This window comes from Heptranchias perlo, chromosome 2 (genome assembly GCF_035084215.1).
Source record: "Heptranchias perlo isolate sHepPer1 chromosome 2, sHepPer1.hap1, whole genome shotgun sequence".
NCBI lineage: Eukaryota > Metazoa > Chordata > Chondrichthyes > Hexanchiformes > Hexanchidae > Heptranchias > Heptranchias perlo.
The window spans coordinates 46,836,144-46,855,780 of NC_090326.1; the positions used below are offsets into that span (position 1 = coordinate 46,836,144).

The window sequence follows — 19,637 nt, forward strand, 5'->3', positions numbered from 1 at the left end:
AGGTTGAGTTGTGGAGTGGGGAGAGGAGCAAGTAAGACGTGCATGCTGACAGCATCTGCAGCACGTGAGTCAGAAAAGATTATGGGAGGAGCGAGATGTGGGAAAGGAGAAGGAGCATTAGATATGCAGAGACCCCCTTCATCGGGACCTCCAGCATGGCACGTGGTCATGGCTGCTGCGACAGCCCGCCCAATGATCCTAAGCACTGTCTCCTCAAGAGGGGTGAGGACGTGTAAACGTGCCCGTCCACCCTCGGGTCTCTCCTGCTGCCGGCTGTTATGCGCCACCTTCTCCTGCAAGACAGGGGACAGTATGTCAGTGAGTATCCTATAAGGTGTGTGGGTGATATGCCTGTCATGGTTGAATAGCTACCAGTTTTTGTGACCTGTGAGTGGTGGTTGTGTGGCCTGCAAGTGTGGTACTATGTGCGGGTGAGATGCAGCATGCCGTGTGCAGCATTGCGTATGGATGGGCAGTGTTTGTTGGTGGGTGGGTGATGGGGAGTGTGATGCATGGAGCAGTGGTGCAGTTGGTAGGATGTGCCACTTGACACTTGCATTCACTCACCTTGACCACTCGTGTCAAATCATTGAACTTCTTTCAGTACTGCACCCACGTGCGTGGTGCAATGCTCCTGGCATTGACTTCCTGCGCCACAGCCTGCCAATGCCTCCGGAGCTGCAGTCTGGAGGGTCTCCTGCCACCCTGCAGGTACATGTTGGCCCTTCGTTCGTTCACCCCTTCCACCAGGGCCTCCAGTGCATCATCGATGAAGCGTGGAGCCCTCTCTCATGCTGGTCCTGCTATCCTCGTGGCCATTTTTCCCTTCTCCTAGTAAACTGTGTACCTGCCATTTGAAATGTGCACCTGCACCTTTAAGAGGTGGAGGCTGCTGATGACGTGCGCTGTGCACGCCCCGTTTCCAACTTCCTCATTCTCTGTGCAGCCTCTCAACAGCACAGGTAGCGCTGGCTACATGGAGATATGGTAATTAGTAGGCAGCACGAAGTTCACGTGCTGCCTGCATAGGGGCCATTGGGCGCGGGGTAATAGCGTATCACACTACTCCCGCCCGAAAATGGCCCTTATCAAATTTTTCCCCCAATATATTCTCTTTCCTCATACAATATAATACATTCCATTTTTCTTCTGCTCTATTTTTAAACGTTGTTTCCCAAAGCCAGCTCTTCCAAAGATTTGTACCACCACATTGTTGTCTTTGGCCTTAACTTTAATAAACATATTTCAATTCTATCTCTAAAGGGCTGATTTTAACTCGGGGCGCGGATGCTGAAGCCGGTGGTGAACCGTCTGAACCCCCCCCCCACCACCGAGCATGAAGCTTGTGAGATTTTAACTCCTGGGCCACATTTACGTGCCCCAACTCTGACTCCCACCCGAAGGTGGCGGGAATGATATCATCCACCGCCGGGGACTCACGGAAACAGTCCCTGGAAAGTTAAGCACAAATTGGTGGGGTGGGGTCGGCAAGTCCACGATCGGGGGAGGAGGGGGAATCCTAAGGCAACTATGAAGCTCCTTGGTTTTTAACTGGAAGATTTCACAATACCTTAAGTTTTAATCCATCAACCTTCTTAATATTCCTTTTTTCCTCTCAATTAATGACTTCCAGGTCTCCCATGACTTTGCAATCAACTTCAATGAAGACAACCCAGAATGTGCAGGTAAGCCCCAACAGCAGAATCTTCTCACATACTTATAAATGCCTTTGGCATCTTTCTTAGTTGTCAAAAGCCAAATGCAGTGTCCTGATGGATATACATGTCCAAAATGTTTGTATCATCGGATGGAATTTCCATCTCCACACCCCAATACTTTATGAATGAGAGTTCAAATTGATGTAGATAAGTACTGAAAAATATTGGTCTCAATTTTAACCCCTTCGCTCAATGAGAATGGTTTGTGGGAGGGGTTAAGATTAAGCCGAGTTGACGTACCGGCCTGAGGTCACTCCATCCCTATTTCAGCTACGCCAACTTTCAAGTCGGCCGATGCTCCCGCTACAGGCAGGGCAGGGGCCTACTTTATATTCAAAAGTTGTGACCCATTGGCGTTGCGATGTGATCGTAACAAAAAGTCTGGGGGAGTCCCACACTGGAGCCCAACAGCAGACCCACGGGGGGAGGCGCCCACTGACCAGAAGAGGCTAGGTAAGTTTAAAAAAATTATTTTTGTCAGAACGCCTTGTGGGTCAGGAGAAGCAGGAGTGCTCCCCCCACACGGAGCACTTGGGCCTCCTCAGCCCCGACCTCACCCCGATCGCCCGTGCCCCCCCCCACCCACCCTGATAATCTCTAGACCCCTCCTCCCACTCACTGCTGGGCACCATTCCCACGGGTCCCCGGCTTCAGCTTCCCGCCGCCAAATTCCCACTCCCAATCACCAGCCAGGTAATGGGTTCGGGTTGGACTCTGGGAACATTTATTGTCAAAGAAGCTCTGCCATTAAGATCAGCAGAGCCTCCACGTTCCCGATCTCTGTGGGTGCGCCGCCCGCTTTGGGGCTCATTCGCACAGTTCCTGCCCTCCTTTTAAAATCGGGCCCATTGTGTAGAGCAATTGATTTTGCCACATACTCATTCTCCTTCTTAACTATACTTTTTTACAAGGTATACAGGGAGTTGTAGAAGCCTATCAGAAGTGCCTTCCAAAAATCCAGCTTTATGGACCAACAAACATTGCCCCAATTATCCAGAAGGTGGCCAGTTCAGCCTCGGAGGAAGTGCATACCAAGGAGGCAACGGTAAGTGACCATCATGGACACTACACAGGGTCTCAAACAGTACACAACAAAAGGAAATGTTCTGTTGCTTCTCCAAAACAGAGTTTTCAATTTTCTCCTCTTGCCCCACACACCAAAATTAATTCCACTTGCTCCTCCCCTACTGGGACAGATTTAGGAAAATCAAGTGCATCAATGGTTAAAATTAATGATCTTTTTTTTTGTAACTGCTATCTATTAGGTTACAGAGAGTGCAACTCCCTCTGTGAGGGGCGGAAATTCTATGCGCTATTTTAATGATTTGGTTTATTTTGAATGAGTTAATAGCTTTATTAAAATACTGCACAGAGGAGTTTGTACCCCCAAGAGTAGGAAAAGGCCTTGTGTGAACAGAATGTGATTAGGCAATCAGTCGACAGCATTCTTCAGAGAATAGATTGTATCTCCTTTAGCTTTACATTCTCACTAATCTCTCCTGGCTCCACTCTATCTCACGCCGTTTGACCTGTTAATTATGTTTCTGAATTATCTAACTGCTAAATAGTGTTGATTTGAGAAGTGTTTTTTTACATGCAGTGCACAGCTAGCCCATTGTACTGCAATCCAGCTTCCATTCGAAATCAACCTTGGCCAATCATGACTGATATGTACAGTGAACTACGCCTGCTATCCGCACATTCCAAAACTCTTGTATATCAGGTAAAGGCAAGCACAAATGGACAAATAGGGAGATCTATAGAGAAAGGACCCAAAAAATGTATTTCACGTTGTATGAAAAGTTCAATTGTCAGAAAAGTAGAGACAAATATAAATAAGCAGCTGAGCATAATTAAAGCCAGTATTAGGAATGGTAGAGGACAATGGGAAAAGAATAGCGGACAATTGCAATGACGATGGCAAGGCTTTTTTCAGTTATATTAGAAGTAAAAAGAAATTAAAGACTACATTACTCCTTTGAGGGATTTATTAGGGCAGGTTAGCTATGAAGATAAAGATATGGCTCATAACCAAAAAGATATTTTGCATCAGTTTTCACTTCTAAAGACAACACCATGGTCCTACTATTATGTGTAGCTAAAATTACTTGATCAGAAGTAACCGTATAAATGGTTTCAGCTACGATTAATGCATTTAACATTGATAGTGCTGCAGGATTTGATGCCTTTTATCCCAAGAGTGCTCAGGGAAATAGGAGAGGGGGTAGATTTGAGCTACTAACTAATACATTCAACAGCTCATTGAAGTCTGGGTTGGTTCCTATGGCTTGGAGTAAAGCCCATGTGGTTTCATTATTTAAGAGGAAGGAATTATGAATTTATATGTATGACCTGTAGCAACGAGAGGTAGTAGTAATATTGGATAGGATAAAAATAAAAAGGAGGCACTTAAAAGATTGACAGTACTCAAAGTAGAAAAATCACCAGGTCCAGATGGGATGCATCCTAGGTTACTGAGGGAAGTAAAGGTGAAAATTGCGGAGGCTTTAGCCACAATCTTCCAACCCTCCTTAGATATGGGGATGGTACCAGAAGACTGGAGGATTGCAAGAGTCACACCTCTGTTCAAAAAAGGGGAGAGGGATAAACCCGGCAATTACAGGCCAGCCAGCCTAACGTCGGTGGGGGGGAAACTTTTAGAGACAATAATCTGGGACAAAATTAATTGGCACTTGGAAAAGTATAGACTGATAAATGAAAGTCAGCACGGATTTGTTAAAGGAAAATCATGTTTGACTAATTGATTGAGTTCTTTGATGAAATAACGAAGAGGGTTGATGAGGCTAATGCGGTTGATGTTGTGTATACGGACTTTCAAAGGCATTCGATAAAGTAAATTGTTAGCAAAATTGAAGCCCATGAGATTAAAGGGACAGTGACAGCATAGATACAAAATTGGCTAAGGGACAGAATGCTGACAAATTCAGTAGTGGGACAGCCCGCGCCCAATCTGCGCTTCCATTTGGGCCACTGCTAAATTCATCAGGCCCATTTTGTAGACGCCCAGGACGGCCGCCTAAAACAGACCTTGCATATGTTAATTAGGGGTCCAATTAGGGGATTAACTGCACCAATCAAAGCCCCGCATTAAAGGACTCCTCTGAAAATTTTTGCAAAGAGGTTGCTAGGCCTGCCCAGCTTAAAATTCTTCAGTTGTCCCTGAGGCTGCCAAATGTTAAATAACAATTCCCTTGGGTCCTTGGCGGTGGCCTCCTGTCATCCGAAATCCCTCTCACGCCCGCCGGCCAGATAGTGATTCACGCCAGGTTTGGGCGGGAGACTCAGCTCCACGATGCAGATGAGGCCTCAAAGTTTAAAACCTCCCAGGCTTCATGCCAGCGCTGCCATCCGAGCTTCAAGGTTGCACCGCACGCCACACTCGCACCCCGAGTTAAAATCGGGGTTATAGAAATGGAGAGCATAAAAATCACACCAGATAAACGGGTTTGCAGTTTCCCGGCTTTTGGAAAGTAGATTTCCCTGTAGCGGGAAATCTTGCCATCAGGGTAGTTAGCGGGAAAGTTTCAATGACGAATAACAAATATGAATAATATTTCTACTTGTAGAAACATTTGCACTTTGACTTTTTTTAATTGTAAACTTTTTGGGGGAGATGGGGACAACAATATGTTGTGCTTGCCAAGGGGAGAGACGTGAACACTGCAAAATGGAATGGCTTTCCACTTTGGACTTTTGAGGGAAGATTTCCTTTAGGTATAAGGGGTAGCCAATGTACACACAAGTTCTTTGTAAACACACAGATGAGTTCCCGACACAGTGTAAAAAGTGGAAATCTTCTCCAATAGTCAGCATCAAATATTCCCAGGCCTGGTACGGAAGTTTGCTGCAGAGTAAAGCTCCCTCTACTCTGCCCTACCCTGACAATCTGTCTTCAGAATAATCTCTAATATCTCACAATGATTTGTTCTAGTTCTTACAACAGGCATTCTTACGTCGTCCCTCAGTGAAATTGTAAATTTTATTGCTATTTGTGCAATATTAAAGCTTTCTTTCAGTGTTAGTTATAGTCAGTGTCCTGTAGATATGGGATTAAAACTGCTGAAATGCATTTCCCCTAGAGCCCTTCCATCTAGCAAAGAGAGGAGACTTTCATCTCATAGGTCTGGGCTAAATTCAAACTTTCATTCCACAGATGTAAGAACAGTTTATAAACTATTCTACAACCAGTCTCCCGCATTTTGAATGGAGAATTAACTGCACCGATCAAAGCCTGCGTTGTTGCCATACTTTAATAAACACACCATGGTTGGATGACTTGGCTCTTTGGCCAAGTCCCATGTTCACTGCTAGCTTCTCAGTAAAAGATGACAAAAATCCCAAAAGGAAGAAGGGTTTCCTGGCCACAATTCATAATGATTAGAACATTTATCACTACCTGTGTATTTAGAGTTGGGCACTTGTAGCGGAACCGTACAACACAACTACAAGGTGACCGCTCCTCATGCCACATTCCAAACAGCTGGAGCAGATGGATACAGCTTATTCTTGGTTTAATTAGGCACAGTTTTTTTATAAATAGCTTTCAGTATTAGAGACAGTCATAAATTGATGATAAATATGTTTGGGGGTTAAAATACAGTGGGGGTATTAATTAATTATTAATTAATGGGGAAAACAGGTGATAGCGAATCGGCGATACGTGTTACACCTCGCCCGATTTTCTTTCACGATTCGCTTTCACCTGTTCGCTGGCGATAAAAGTTAAAATGACCCCCAATGGTTTCTGGTCACAAAAGCACTGGGAACCATGGGAGTTGTAGTTCACATCTCACCTTGATCCTTGTGGGAGCCCAAGTCCTTATAAACAGGTGCATGCTGGGGAGATCTTCAGCTAGGGCACTTTTCCTTAACCCAGTTTATATTTCAATAATTCAAATCTCCTTTAATTATAATTACTATCAATACACACCTCTCAAGTTAATCTTCAATTCAGAAGCCTAGATAATCTGTTTACAATGATTACATTGGCGATCGTATTATCCATGACTGTAAAATTAGTGAAGTATTTGTAATAATACACCAATTTTTGGGAGAGACGAGTATTAAATGGTGTTTAATGAGTGCCGTACTTGCTTCCAGCTGGCAGCTGAGCTGTGGATGGGTCTTTCTAATTGATTCAATTTTATAGGACAATTCCAATTGTCAAATTAGGCATCAAAAATAAAAATTCAACAGTTGGGGGGGGGATTAAATTGTTCCCCTCATTTTAACTGCCCTCCAACCCCTCCCCCCACCCCCGACCCAGTTTCTGCCAGGCAGGGGGAGTTAAAATCGGGGCCATTATTCCTGCAGCACTTATGAACTTCATACAATTAACTGCAGTTCGTAAAGTGTACAAACAGTTGGAAACGAGATAAATAGGAACATTCTAAACCTGTATTAGATAATTTTAGAAAGACAGGTTAAAAGAACAGCTAGAACTGTGAAGAGTGTGGCTGGAATTAGTTATGGATTGAAGGGAAATATTTCCTCTGGGTGTAGAAAAATCATAAGTGCATTCTTTACAAACAGTTTTTATGATTTTGATATACATAAAACACAGAGGGAATGTTCCTCAATACTGAATATAGGGAAAAGAAACTCAAATGATTTTACTGAATGTTTCTTTTGTTTAACAGCAATACTTCATCCTTCTGATTTTGACGGACGGAGTGATCACGGATATGGCTGACACCAGAGATGCCATTGTTCATGCCTCCCACCTTCCCATGTCAGTGATCATAGTGGGGGTTGGAAACGCAGACTTCAGTGACATGCAGATGCTCGATGGAGATGATGGCATTCTCCGATCGCCAAAGGGTGAACCCGTTTTACGAGACATCGTTCAGTTTGTGCCATTCAGGAACTTCAAGCATGTAAGTAAGAAGTGGAGCCCCAGCTTTGGCCCAGGAATGGCTCCATGATATGGAGCGTCCCTGTATTATTGCACAGTCCTCTATTATTGCACAGTCTGTTGGGCTCAGTTTTTGCATTTATGACTATATAACATGGGGCAGTTTGTGCTAGTTCTGATTTGTTGACTTTATTATCGATTTATGTATAGCTGGTAATAAGTAATAAGGATAAAAATTAATCAAGAATGTCAAATTATGTCAGGCACCATGTTAACAAAGTCTACTTTTAACCTCTCAAATATACTAGTTGCTATCTCACCACAGACAGAAAAAAAATTAAAATTGTGGCCCCAAAATTCCTGGGGTTGGAGAGGAAAGAAAGTCCAGCTGGTCTTTTCCTATTGTCCCTTTTTGTATGCGACTCCCATTGAAGCCTGTAAAAAGGCCTCAAATCTTTACCAGGGAAAGGTAATCAATCGCAAAGGGGATTGATTACTGCCCCAAAGAGGCCCGTTTGCTCCATTGGGAGCAGAAGATCCAGAGGTTTCTTTGGGGCTTTCCCAGCCCCCCTCTCTGCCATCAGAGCAGAATGGCACGACTCCGACATTCCGATGTTGCACCTTATTGGGAACAGGTGGAGCAACCAGCCAGTATCGTGGGAGAGCAGGAGCAGGCAGCTAACATCGGAAGGAGAGCAGGAGCAGCAGCCGCATGTAGCTGTTTATGCTCAATGGGGGCAATTTTTAACTGCCGCCCAAGACAGGCGTGAAGTTGGCAGAGTGGCCGCGTCAGCCACCTGAAGCCAGAATTCGGAGGCCCGAATCATTGTCAGATTCAGGCCTCACCAGCATAATTCAGGCAGGTTGCCAAGCGCTCAATAAGCACTGGTGGTAAGCTTGCCACGCCGGGGGTCGAGAAGTCCAGCGGCTCCACAGGCGAGCTAAGCTGGAAGACAGTAGTAATGGAAAAGTGGGGGGAGGCCACCGGCCGGGGGGGGGGGGTGGAGAACAGGCCCGTTCATCGGTGGGCAATGGGCCGCAGTGTTTTTGTGAGGCCAGGAGGAGCATTCCAAGCAGGCAAGGTGCCACTGACACCCATTTGATTTTCCACTGCCAGCTGCTCATTTTTCAGATGAGAAACAGGCATTTGGCATTTGAAATTCACCCCCAATATCTCTCTATGTGTACCTGTTTGTCACTGTGATGGTATATGAGCTGCCTGCAATATTCGACAGGTTCTAACGCATAAGAACAGCCAGAAAGACAGACAGCAAGACAGGGTGGTCAGTTTCCAAGGGTGGGATGGCCAACCTTGTTTGTGGTTAAAGTCTCATGTGACATTCTGACACGTAAACCTAAGGGCCGATTTTAACTCTCAGTGGGAGGCCGGGGGGGAATGGATGGCAATCCCTCATGGAGTACGAGTCAGAGGCCTGGCAGATTTTAACAGCCGGGCCTCATTTAAATACAGCCAGTCAGCTGCTTCGGCTGTTTCCGGCAGAATGCTGCTGGCAGCGAGATAACTCCGGGAGGGGAAGGGTTGTTTGCAGAGTCTGGTTCCTGGGGAATGAGGGTTGGGGGAAGACGCGGAGCAGCAAATGCCCAGACTTTTTAACTTGCCTTAAGTGGCCTCCGCTGGTTTCTCGACAGGTTCACCTTCCATGGGGGTCCCATGTACGTTGTGGGACTCTGATTTGCATTTATTAATGAGGCTCCTGCTGGAATCCAGCGAGAGCCTCATCCGCCACCAAAACCAACGGCATTAAAATCGCAGATCGGCGGAAACAGAGCGGGACATGGAGCCATTCCATTTTAACTGCTGCCCCGCTCGATTCCTGACAATCAGGAGGGAGTTAAAATCGCCCGTCTAGTGTCTGTACTATATTTAGCTATTTGCAGTCTGTGTTTTAACTACAAGGAGCATAAGAGCAATCAGGGCTCCAGGTGCAGAGATCTCTTGCTGTCAAACTGCAATTCCTTTTAAATTTGCTGCAGTCCTACTAAAGCCCATTTGTAGCTGTTAAACACTGCACCCATACTATGCATTTCCTGAAACGGAAACAGGGACACAGCCAATCACATGCCACACCTGCAATATTACAGGCGCCAATTAACATGGGGTTTAGGTGGTAAAAGTGTTTAGAAAGTCAACTAAAAATTGCATTTGGCTGAGTGATATGTTGCAACATTAGATGAGAGCCTGCTGTGGTTTCAGTTCGTATAAAGAGGCTGCGGGGGTAAAGAATGAGATGCAGAATGAAAGATGTAGGATGGGAAGGGGATAGAGAAAGAGATACAGCAAGAGAGACAGAAAGGAGAGCTGAGGAAGATGAGTTTAGGGTTACATTGGGGAAAAAAAGAGAGGCAAAGATAGATCAGAATGGTGAGAAAGGAGAGAGATGGGTTGGAGGGAAGGGACAGATGAGGAGGAAGAAATGAAAAGGGGAAAGAGTGAGATTAAGAATAAAAATAGCGAAAAGTGGGGGAAGAGAGAAAAATTGAAGAATGAGATGTAGAGAGAAGGAGATAGTGGAATGAGGGAGAAATGTGTGTCGCAAAAGGGATGGGGAGAGTTATGGTTGAAAGAGAAATGTGAATGGAGAGATATATAGATTTTGGGATAGCATGAAAGATGGGGAAAGAGACAGGCGTGTTTGCATTCATTTATGCTTGAGAGAGAAAGAAAGTAGTACTAAAGGTTATGGGAGATGGGATCAAAGGTTACACGAGGCTGGGGATGCATACTCCTTCTTAACTAATTCCTTTAATAAGTGCATTTATTCATTAAAGGGCCATGTTGCACATGGTGGCACAAAGCAGCACAATATTAGTATACTAACGCATAGAAACATAGAAAATAGGAACAGGAGAAGGCCATTCGGCCCTTCAAGCCTGCTCCATCATTCAGTATGATCATGGCTGATCCTCTATCTCAATACCAAATTCCCGCTCTCTCCCCATACCCCTTGATGCCTTTTGCACCAGGAAGTGTGATTCTCCATGCAGCAAGCTCCCAGTCTTAATGGGATTAATGCCATTCTACAGATGTCCACATTGGAAAGCAAGGCAGTACCCTACAAGACAGGAGGGAAAGTTTGGAGGACAAGTTATTTTGCTCACCATTCCTCACACATTGTCAACTAGTTATAAAGCAACATTGGCACTGGCCTGAGATAAGTCTCTCACCTGCCTTCTTGGTGAGAGAATGGTATTGAGAGAACCTACAAAAGAGGGGAGGGAAAAAAAAAGTAAAAAGCTGTAATTTATTTAAAAACAAACTCACATTTGCACATAGACTAAATGTGAGGCAATTGTTGCAAGGCACCAGGGGGCCAATTTTCGGATGGCCGAGCGGGTGCGAGGGGGGCTCCGAAAATGGCGGAATCCCGGAGCAGGTTCGGAGCCCCAATGACACGTTCGGGTGCACGCGCAGCTACCGCATGCAGGCCTCCCACCGGCAATTAAAGCCGGCGGGATGATAAATTAGATAGATATTTAGGTAGTTGAGGTACTTGAGAGACCTCACTGACTGGAGATTTTGGCAGGGGTGCAATTTTGAAGGATCTTCAGTGTGTTTCCCGTGCTGTGGGAAACACTCCCTGTTGGAGCAGACGTGTTTCAGCCAGCAGCCAGTGGGAGATGCAAAGGATTATTTGACAGGTGGGGGGAATACCTCATGTATTGCAGCAGGGCACTCTGTCACTTCAGACAAAGTTTTGGCTACAACACCCTTTGTCTTTCCACTCAAAATTATTAATTTATACCCTAAACTCTGCTGTGCAAACACATTTACCTACTTTGCGGACCACTTCAAACTCACACCGTCAGGATGAGAGGGCGCCATGGCTGCATTCATCACTTCGTCCAAGGACAAGCAACATCATCAGCCTCGCCAGGCACGCCGTCCACCTCCGCCACGTGGAGCTCCACAACACAGTGCTGCACCACAGGCACCTGCACAACAGCATGGAGGGCAACAACAGAGAGAGCAGCGTCGCAGGAGGCACTACCCTAACCAGAGGGTCTACAGACCAAGGCTCAGATTCCTGAACCTCCCTGAGGAGCAGTGCATACGGAGGCTCAGAGTCAGTCGCCAGATAGTCTCGGATATCTGCAGCCTCCTTCATGCCGAGCTGCTCCCGGCTGGGCCGAGCAGCATCTTCTTACCTTTCGCTGTCAAAGTCACCACTGCCTTCACCTTCTTCACCTTCGGATCCTTCCAGGGTGCCACCGGGGACATCGCCGGGATCGCTCAGTCGTCTGCACACAAGTGCATAAGGCAGGTCACCGACGGCTTGTTTCGCAGGGCCTCGCACTATGTCAATTTCCCCATGGATGACCTCAGCCAGACGGAGAGGGCAGTGGGATTCCACGCTGTGGCTGGCTTCCCACGGGTGCAGGGTGTAATCGATTGCACCCATCTAGCAATACGAGCACCTCCACACGAGCCAGGACTGTTCATCAACAGGAAGGGCTATCACTCCATCAACACTCTGCTCATCTGTGACCACCACAAGAGATTCCTTCACGTGTGCGCCAGATACCCTGGCAGCTGCCACGATTCCTTCATCCTCCGAGAGTCCAACATCCCGCCCCTCTTCCAGGCACCAAACACCCACAAGGTCTGGCTCCTCGGGGACAAGGGATACCCCCTGCAACGTGGCTCATGATACCTCTGAGCAACCCCACCACCGAGCAACAGCGTCAATATAACTACAGCCACATTTCTACCATGGGCAGAACAGCGGCTCCCCTGGCTGCTTGTGAGGCCAGGGAGTCACTGATATGTGAACGGTTCTCCTAAAATCAGACAGTGTGAAGAGTCCAGTCCTCACCACCTGGACAGAGGAGTGGCCACTCCAGCCCCCTCCCCCACCCCCTGCACAAAATAGTCACGCAACCACACATAAACCCACTGTAGGGTGACCCAATGGGTGGCATCAAGTGTAGGTGTTCATGGTGAACCTCATGAAAGGGATTTATTACACAAGCCAGTCAAGAATGGCCAAGTCGTGGCAGTAATGATGACGATAACAATAATTAATGTGCCATTAACAAAAATCAAATATAAATAAAAAACATGACAAACCGTCAAACACCCTTGTGCATCCCCTTTGTGCTCACAAAACCTTTGCCTTACGCTTCCGACTACTCCTACGTGGTGCTTCCCCTGTGGCTGCAGCAGAGGTAGTGGCAGGTTGCTCTTGTCCATGCCCTGACCGATTAGATGCTTTGGGCCGACGCCCTCTAGGTTCCGGTGCCCGTGAGGGTCCCTCCAAAGACTGCTCCACCTGTGCAGGGGCAGACTCGGCCACCTGGAGAGGAGGCAGCATTGCGGGTACTGGTTGAAAGGGGGGCAACAGGTGAGACGTGGGAGCACTTTGAGTGGCGACCCCACTTCCATGTCCCCTTTCACCATCGTCCCTCTCCTGGGCCAGGCCCACATCACTCCTACCACCCTGCTGGACGACAGTTTGGAGGACATGTGTGAAGCCTTGTAAGGCCAGTGCTAGTGTATCTGCCTGCCTGTTTAAGGCGGCAGAAAGTTACTCACCCTGAGTCTGAAGGGCCGTTGTCAGGGCCTCATTGGTGAGCCATGCTTGAAGCTCGATGGAGGCTAGCCTTCCCTCCATCACAGACATTCCCGCACTTACCCGCGACACTATCTCAGAGATGCCCTCATGTCCCTGTGACAGTATCTTAGAGATCCCCTCATGTACCTGTGCCACCATTCCACTCATGCAGGAGTTGGACTCCTCCATCCTCTGCGCGATTGTGGAGAGTGCGCGTGGTACCTGTTCCAGCATCTCGCAAATGTGCTGCTGCTCCTTGACCATTCTACTTTTAAAGAATGGCCCCCAGGGTTCAGCATCTGTGTCCAGCTGAGCAGAGCCTGGAGAAGAATGCTCCCACCGAGGCGGACTCTCCACAGCTGCCCCTGCCACCAGTGTCTGCTCGTGCGCACGTGTGCGGTGACTCATCACGTGCAACCCCAACTAACTGAGGACGGGGACCCACCGAGGTGTGTGTATCTGCGCTGATGGATGGCTCACTCAGATGTGACGGTGCACCCTCAGAGGCCGGCAGGTCCTCTGAGAAATCGCCCTCTGCCATCACAGCGGTCGCTGAAGGCCCTGTAAGAGAACAGAAGCCAATATTAAGCATGATGACAGATGTTGAGGTGCTGAAAATGGCAAGGCATGTTAACATCATTTGCTATTGTGAGTGCTCAATGTTAAAGTTCTGTCACCAGCCGTTTGTCGGGTGGCAGTCTCGGCGTCCCCGATGGGCAGGCACTCGAGGGTGTGGCTCAATTCAAGAGCCTCCTGCTCCGCGTCCGTGAGGACGACCTGATGTTGCGGCCCCCCCCCACCCGGTCTTCGCCCTCTCCTGTGCATTCTGGCCTCTCTTCTCCTATAAGGGAAGAAAGTAGAGAGGTGTGAGTGAGGGATGGTGACGTGGCCAACTGCTGAATGCATTGGTTTGAGTGAGGCTGACCGTGAAAGAGATGCATCAAAGGGTTAGTATGAGATAGAGCTATGACATTGTATGAGGATTGGGTTGAGTGGTAGTGGTGGGATGAGTACTGGCGAGGTGAGTAAGTGCAGGTAAGTTGAGGATGAGGTTTGAGTGGATGTGAGGGGTGATGTGACAGAGTAGTGTTGGCAGTGCAGAAGGAGTTGTGGGGGGGGGGCGGTGATGTGGAAGATGGAGTGTAGGAGAATGAGTAAGTGTACTCACTTTGGCTGACCTAGTTAGGTCATTGAAGTGCTTCCTGCACTGGATCCAGGTGCGGGAGACGTTGCTGCTGCTGGTGACCTCCTCTGCCACCTCGAGCCACACCTTGGTGACAGAGGCAGGCCACTTCCTCCCATCTGCCAGGTAGAAAATCTCCGTTCTCTTCCTCACCCCATCCAGTAGGACCTGGAGTGAGGCATTGTTAAACTTGGGAGCAGCCTTTCCCCTGGACTACTCCATGCTGCACTTTTGGTTGGTTGCTGCAGAAGCAGCATTGGAGGACTGCCCCTTTTAATAGGGCTCCTCCAGCTGACAGCCTGTGATGTGGGTGCGCAGTCCGCCCGCTGCGCAGGTTGATGACGGGAAACCCGGAAGCCACGGTAAGTGCCTTCAATTTACCCGCGATCGCGTGGCGAACGGATGGATGTTACTGGACGGGTTACCCAGGCGCCCAGTCGCCCCCCCCCCCCCCCCCACCCCGCTGCCATCCCGCCTCCCTGGTAATATCGGGGCCCAGAACTGCAGACTGGATGAGGTTTTGCAAGTTACTGTAGTAATAATTTCCATATTTGCTTCCTCCAAAAACTAAACATCAAAGTATTTAAAGCACTAAATCATATAACTAATAATGCTGAACAAGTAAATATTTAATGATTTGTACATCACTGCCTTGAGCATACATGACTAATGAATGTGAATCTCCCACTTTGATTAATAAAAAATGTAATAAATATACCTGCAGAATATTCAAAGCACCTTTCAGGATGTTGTAATTAATAAATGATTGTTTATATCAAACATTTGTGTCTGCTATTCTGAGACAAACTTTTATTTGCATCTGTTTTATAAATCATCATTTGAATCCCTACGTAAAATGTCAGGACAGATACAGATCTAGCTTTGTGTATCTAGATCTAGTCCATACCAAACCTGAGATATCTAGTCTGAGGTAAATCCAGCTATTGTGTAAACATTTTAAAACTTGTCCAACTCAGAGCTATTGATGTTTGCACTTTGATTTGCCATTCATCATTATTTCCCATCAGACTGTATAGTTTCAAAGGGCATGTGTCTTGATAGTTTGGAATTATTTAAGACCGTGACTCAGAGAAAAAGCTATCTACAAAGTTTCCAAATCCCATTTTTTTGTGCTAATTAAGTTAAGGACCATATTTGCATCCAGTGTCAGTGTCATGCACATCCTCCCTCTATCCTGCCCTGACAACATGCCTTATTTCCAACACGTAAGGAGCACCCCCTGCTGCAACACTTTAACATTTCCTGCAGCAGTCAACTTTATAGATTCTGCCATTGACAGTGACAATTTAGTACGAGTTCATGCTGAACTGCAGAGCTGGGTTGTGATTGCCGAATCTCATTTCTTCACTTTATTTTGTTATTGAGTTGTACAAGTATTTATATAGTTCCTCAGGTCATGTTAGAATACAGAGAAACTGAGTGTGTGCTGCTTTGTAGGTTACACAGTACATGCATCGAGGGTCCTACGCAGCCTTACAGGTAAAGAACTCCACTCATTTAACCAATATACCAAAGTTATTCAAGATCTCTCCTATTTGGAAGAAAAATACAAATGTGAGACCACTAGAGACCTGACAGATGGTAAAGAATCACTCAGCTGACTCAAACATCAGGTTCATTTCTGAGAGACTCCAGAGAATTAGTTTGTATTAAGGTCTTTACTCACTGGGATTAGCCTCCTCTTCAGTACTGGATGTCAACCTCAAGCATTCAATGACTATTTTAATTTCACGATGGGTATTACTGTAACTATAAAATTTCAGAAATCTCATTCATTTGGATTGCATGCAAATTGGATTAATCAGTACTCACTGGATGGAAGCCAGTTACTTAAAGATCCATTACTAACATTAGCTATACAGTTCTTTGCCTACTGCCATATCTGAAATGTTGCATGAGGCTGTAATGAGGTCAAACAAAGTCAGAATTCCTCTAGCAAATATAAAAGCTCTAAACTACTTTGATACGTTAGGGCACAGTTTCACATTGAAAGTATTCCCCCCCCGCCCTTGTATAATTTCCCCCTTACATAATAGTCCCCTTTAATTCCTTAATAGGATAGGACTATAATCTGTTTCTTTTCTTTGCAGGCATCCCCCGCTGCTCTTGCAAAAAGCGTCCTTGCTGAAGTTCCCAACCAAGTGGTAGACTACTACAATGGTAAAGCAATTCCACCAAAATGTCTGTCAGACTACGAGTCTTCCAGAACACTTGCACCGTAATACTTTAGTGACCTTTTACTTAGTACAAATTATGATGTATAGCACGTCTCAGTGACTTTTAAATGAATGAGAAAAACATTTTGCATGCTTAGCCACAAGGCGTGCATTCTCTTTAAGCTGTTGTACTGTTGACAAATTTTTACAAGATGGACTACTTTGCATAACAGCATGTCGCCTTGAAACGTATCAGTATCTGTTTTTTATACAGGTTTATTGAGATTTTACTAAATTTCTTAATATTCTTACACTGTAAAGCATTTTGGAACATTTATGGAAAGTTGCTAGTGAGCAGTATTGACTCCATCTGTTACTAATGATGGATTTTTCAAAACAGCAGATGCATGGATTGTATTTTGCATGTCTATAATAAAATGACACTGTTTTCCATTTGTTATTCTTTTCTTACGTGGCAAATATGTGGAACAGATTCTCAGCAAAAGCAGTTAAAACTGTGTCAATTAACTCTTGTAAAAAGAGTTGGATAAATGTCTGACTAAGAATATAATTTAAGGTTATAATAACAAGCAGAGATGATCAAACACATTTCAGAATATAAGGGTTCCTGTGCTGCTGGGAAAATGGAAATGTCATCTATGGAAAGCAAAGATTGAATAATGTAGATTGGAAGGTTTGTTTGATATTCTGGAGTTTCACTGTTCAAGGGTTAGGTAAAATGTTTAAAGCTTTCCTCAGGAATCTAAATACATTCAGTAGAAACTTTATAGGCCACATTGTCAGTGGAATGAACAGACTTGACGAGCCTTTTCTCAAGCTATGCTGATACACTGTTATCCCAATAGGCATGATTGATGTGATTACACCATTGTACATACCGTGTTTACAACCCAAGACAGCTGAGCTGTAACTCATTTCATCAAGGAAACCATGGATCTCAATACTAGGAAAGCAATAATAACTATCAAAATCAAGGTTATTAAATAGATTACTTACAATCCAGATTTTTTTTTTAATGGGTGTTGTATCCTTATTGGCAGTCGGGGAAACTGTTGCTAAGGAACATTTAGCAGTGATGGGGAAAAGTGTGAATTAGTGAATCTTGATGAATTTTCAACAAAATGTTGGAGCTGTTGACAATCCTGCTGGGAAGAAATTTTACCAGATCCCATATTATGTTAGTGGTAACCACTATAGAACTATAAGTTGATTTGATAGTGTTTCACCTACTGTTGTTTTGATGACAAAAATATATATCTAAGAGTTGTTATTAAACTAAACGGTTATTACCCGTTGGCATCTTATGATTAAGAACTTGTTATTTAATGTCTTGATTAAATTTCCACATCAATGAAGTGGAATATTATTTACCTAAACTTCAATAGTACAAAAAGCCTGTCTATTTGACACAAGTTTAAATTAACTTGTATTTATTTTCATTCATTCCACCCTGTATTTTCTATTCCCTTCCTATCTTTAATGTTCTGGGATAAAGTTACAGAATTTTGAATACATGAGTTTGGAATTCAATTTTTGTTTAATATTTTGAGGTATTCATTCAGCAGCATTTTGACTTAATAAGGAAAATATATCAAAGTACCAATATTTACATTTTCTTTCCTAACTTCAAATGAGTATATTTTTGTTTCCAATTTTGTTGCAATTATGCATGGTAATTTTCAGTATTAGAGAATCTCCTGTTGGGACGTTTCTCAATTAAATAGAAGCCGTGAGGGTAAAAACAAATCTGTGATCCGATAAGATCTGACAAAGAAGAGGAACCTGGTGATTCCTGGAGATTAGTGTACTTGAAGGATGGAGATTTTATCTTATGCTTAACATCCACTCAACTGGCTCTCACATTGAAGTTATTTTGTTGTCCTGTTCTCTGGCCTCTCATCTCACCTCAGTTGATATAGCCAATATTATTTCTAACTATGCACCTCCGATCCCCTCGGAGAGAAAAAAAACTGGTACTATTTTTAGTGTAGATGCTTACCATTCCTAAACAAAATATTGGAGAGTAAAGACAGAGTAGTTCTTCCAGGGCATGTTTTCTTCTTGGTGATGGAGAAGCAGTTGGAGGGTTACGTGAAGTACACCATTCTACAAGAGGGTAATACTGTGAGATGCTGTAATTTATTTTCCCACAAAGGATGTATCACATCAGCCTCAAACTATTATAAAAACTAACATTTCACTATGACATTGAGCGGTCCAATTAAGCTTTGGGAACCCTGCGATGATGGACGCAAAGTTAGTTGACTTCAAACAGAAGGACTGTCAGCTTAGTTACATTTACCATTTTTTGGTTTAAGCTGTGATACAACAAACAATAAGGATAATGAAACAGAAAGCCTTTTATCCAAATATCGTGTGCAGTTAATTAGTAACAATGCTATTGTTGCCATCAGCAACCCAAAATGTGAAGCTGTGAATAACTCAACGGAGATTAATGAGTGAGACTTATGATCACAAAAATGAGACTGATTGCAAACCTGTTTAATTAAATAGAGCTATGAGTACTTTTCAGATACACTAAAATAGATTACATTTTTGAAACAAATGAGTCTTGACAGGTCTGAAAGGGTGAACTTTAACTGAATTTTTCAGAAATCCTACTTACCAAAACCATCACAAGAACAACAGCAGTCATTAAACGATTCAATCTCTGTTAATTGAATTGAAAGGCTGCACAGTCTCTTGTGGCAACTACCCTTTCCTTCCAAAATAAAAACATCAAAAAGACTTCTGATGTTCCAACTTGCTTTTATAAACTGATGGTAACCCTTAGCCATACCCCAATCATCTTGATCTCACAGACGGCTTTAGGAGAATTCATTGTTCTAAATAGATATTTGAACATCTGATTGGAGTTTTGGAACAAGAAGAGGCTGATTTTCTTTTAATAAATTGCCCTATCAATGGGTCACAGAGCAACCACTGAAAATAAGTTTTTTAGAAATGTAGGATATATTGTAAATAATTTCAGGAGAGGATCTGTGACGTCACAAAATGGAAAATTTGGAAAGTTTCTTGAGAATATGAAATTACTTTTTGCGGTCTCAATGTATATAATTGCTCGAAAGT

General features: G+C 44.7%; 1 protein-coding gene across 1 annotated transcript in view; it reads left to right on the forward strand.

Moving 5' to 3' along the window:
* LOC137332008 (copine-4-like) overlaps nucleotides 1-16,756 on the forward strand; it is a 218,374-nt gene extending 201,618 nt beyond the window's left edge. Inside the window, exons 13-16 of the mRNA XM_067995755.1 lie at nucleotides 1,634-1,685; nucleotides 2,630-2,763; nucleotides 7,379-7,615; nucleotides 16,461-16,756. Of these exons, the coding sequence (XP_067851856.1) occupies nucleotides 1,634-1,685; nucleotides 2,630-2,763; nucleotides 7,379-7,615; nucleotides 16,461-16,592 (555 nt within the window). The 3' untranslated portion in view covers nucleotides 16,593-16,756. The remainder of the gene's footprint in view (nucleotides 1-1,633; nucleotides 1,686-2,629; nucleotides 2,764-7,378; nucleotides 7,616-16,460) is intronic.
* Nucleotides 16,757-19,637: the final 2,881 nt, after the last annotated feature.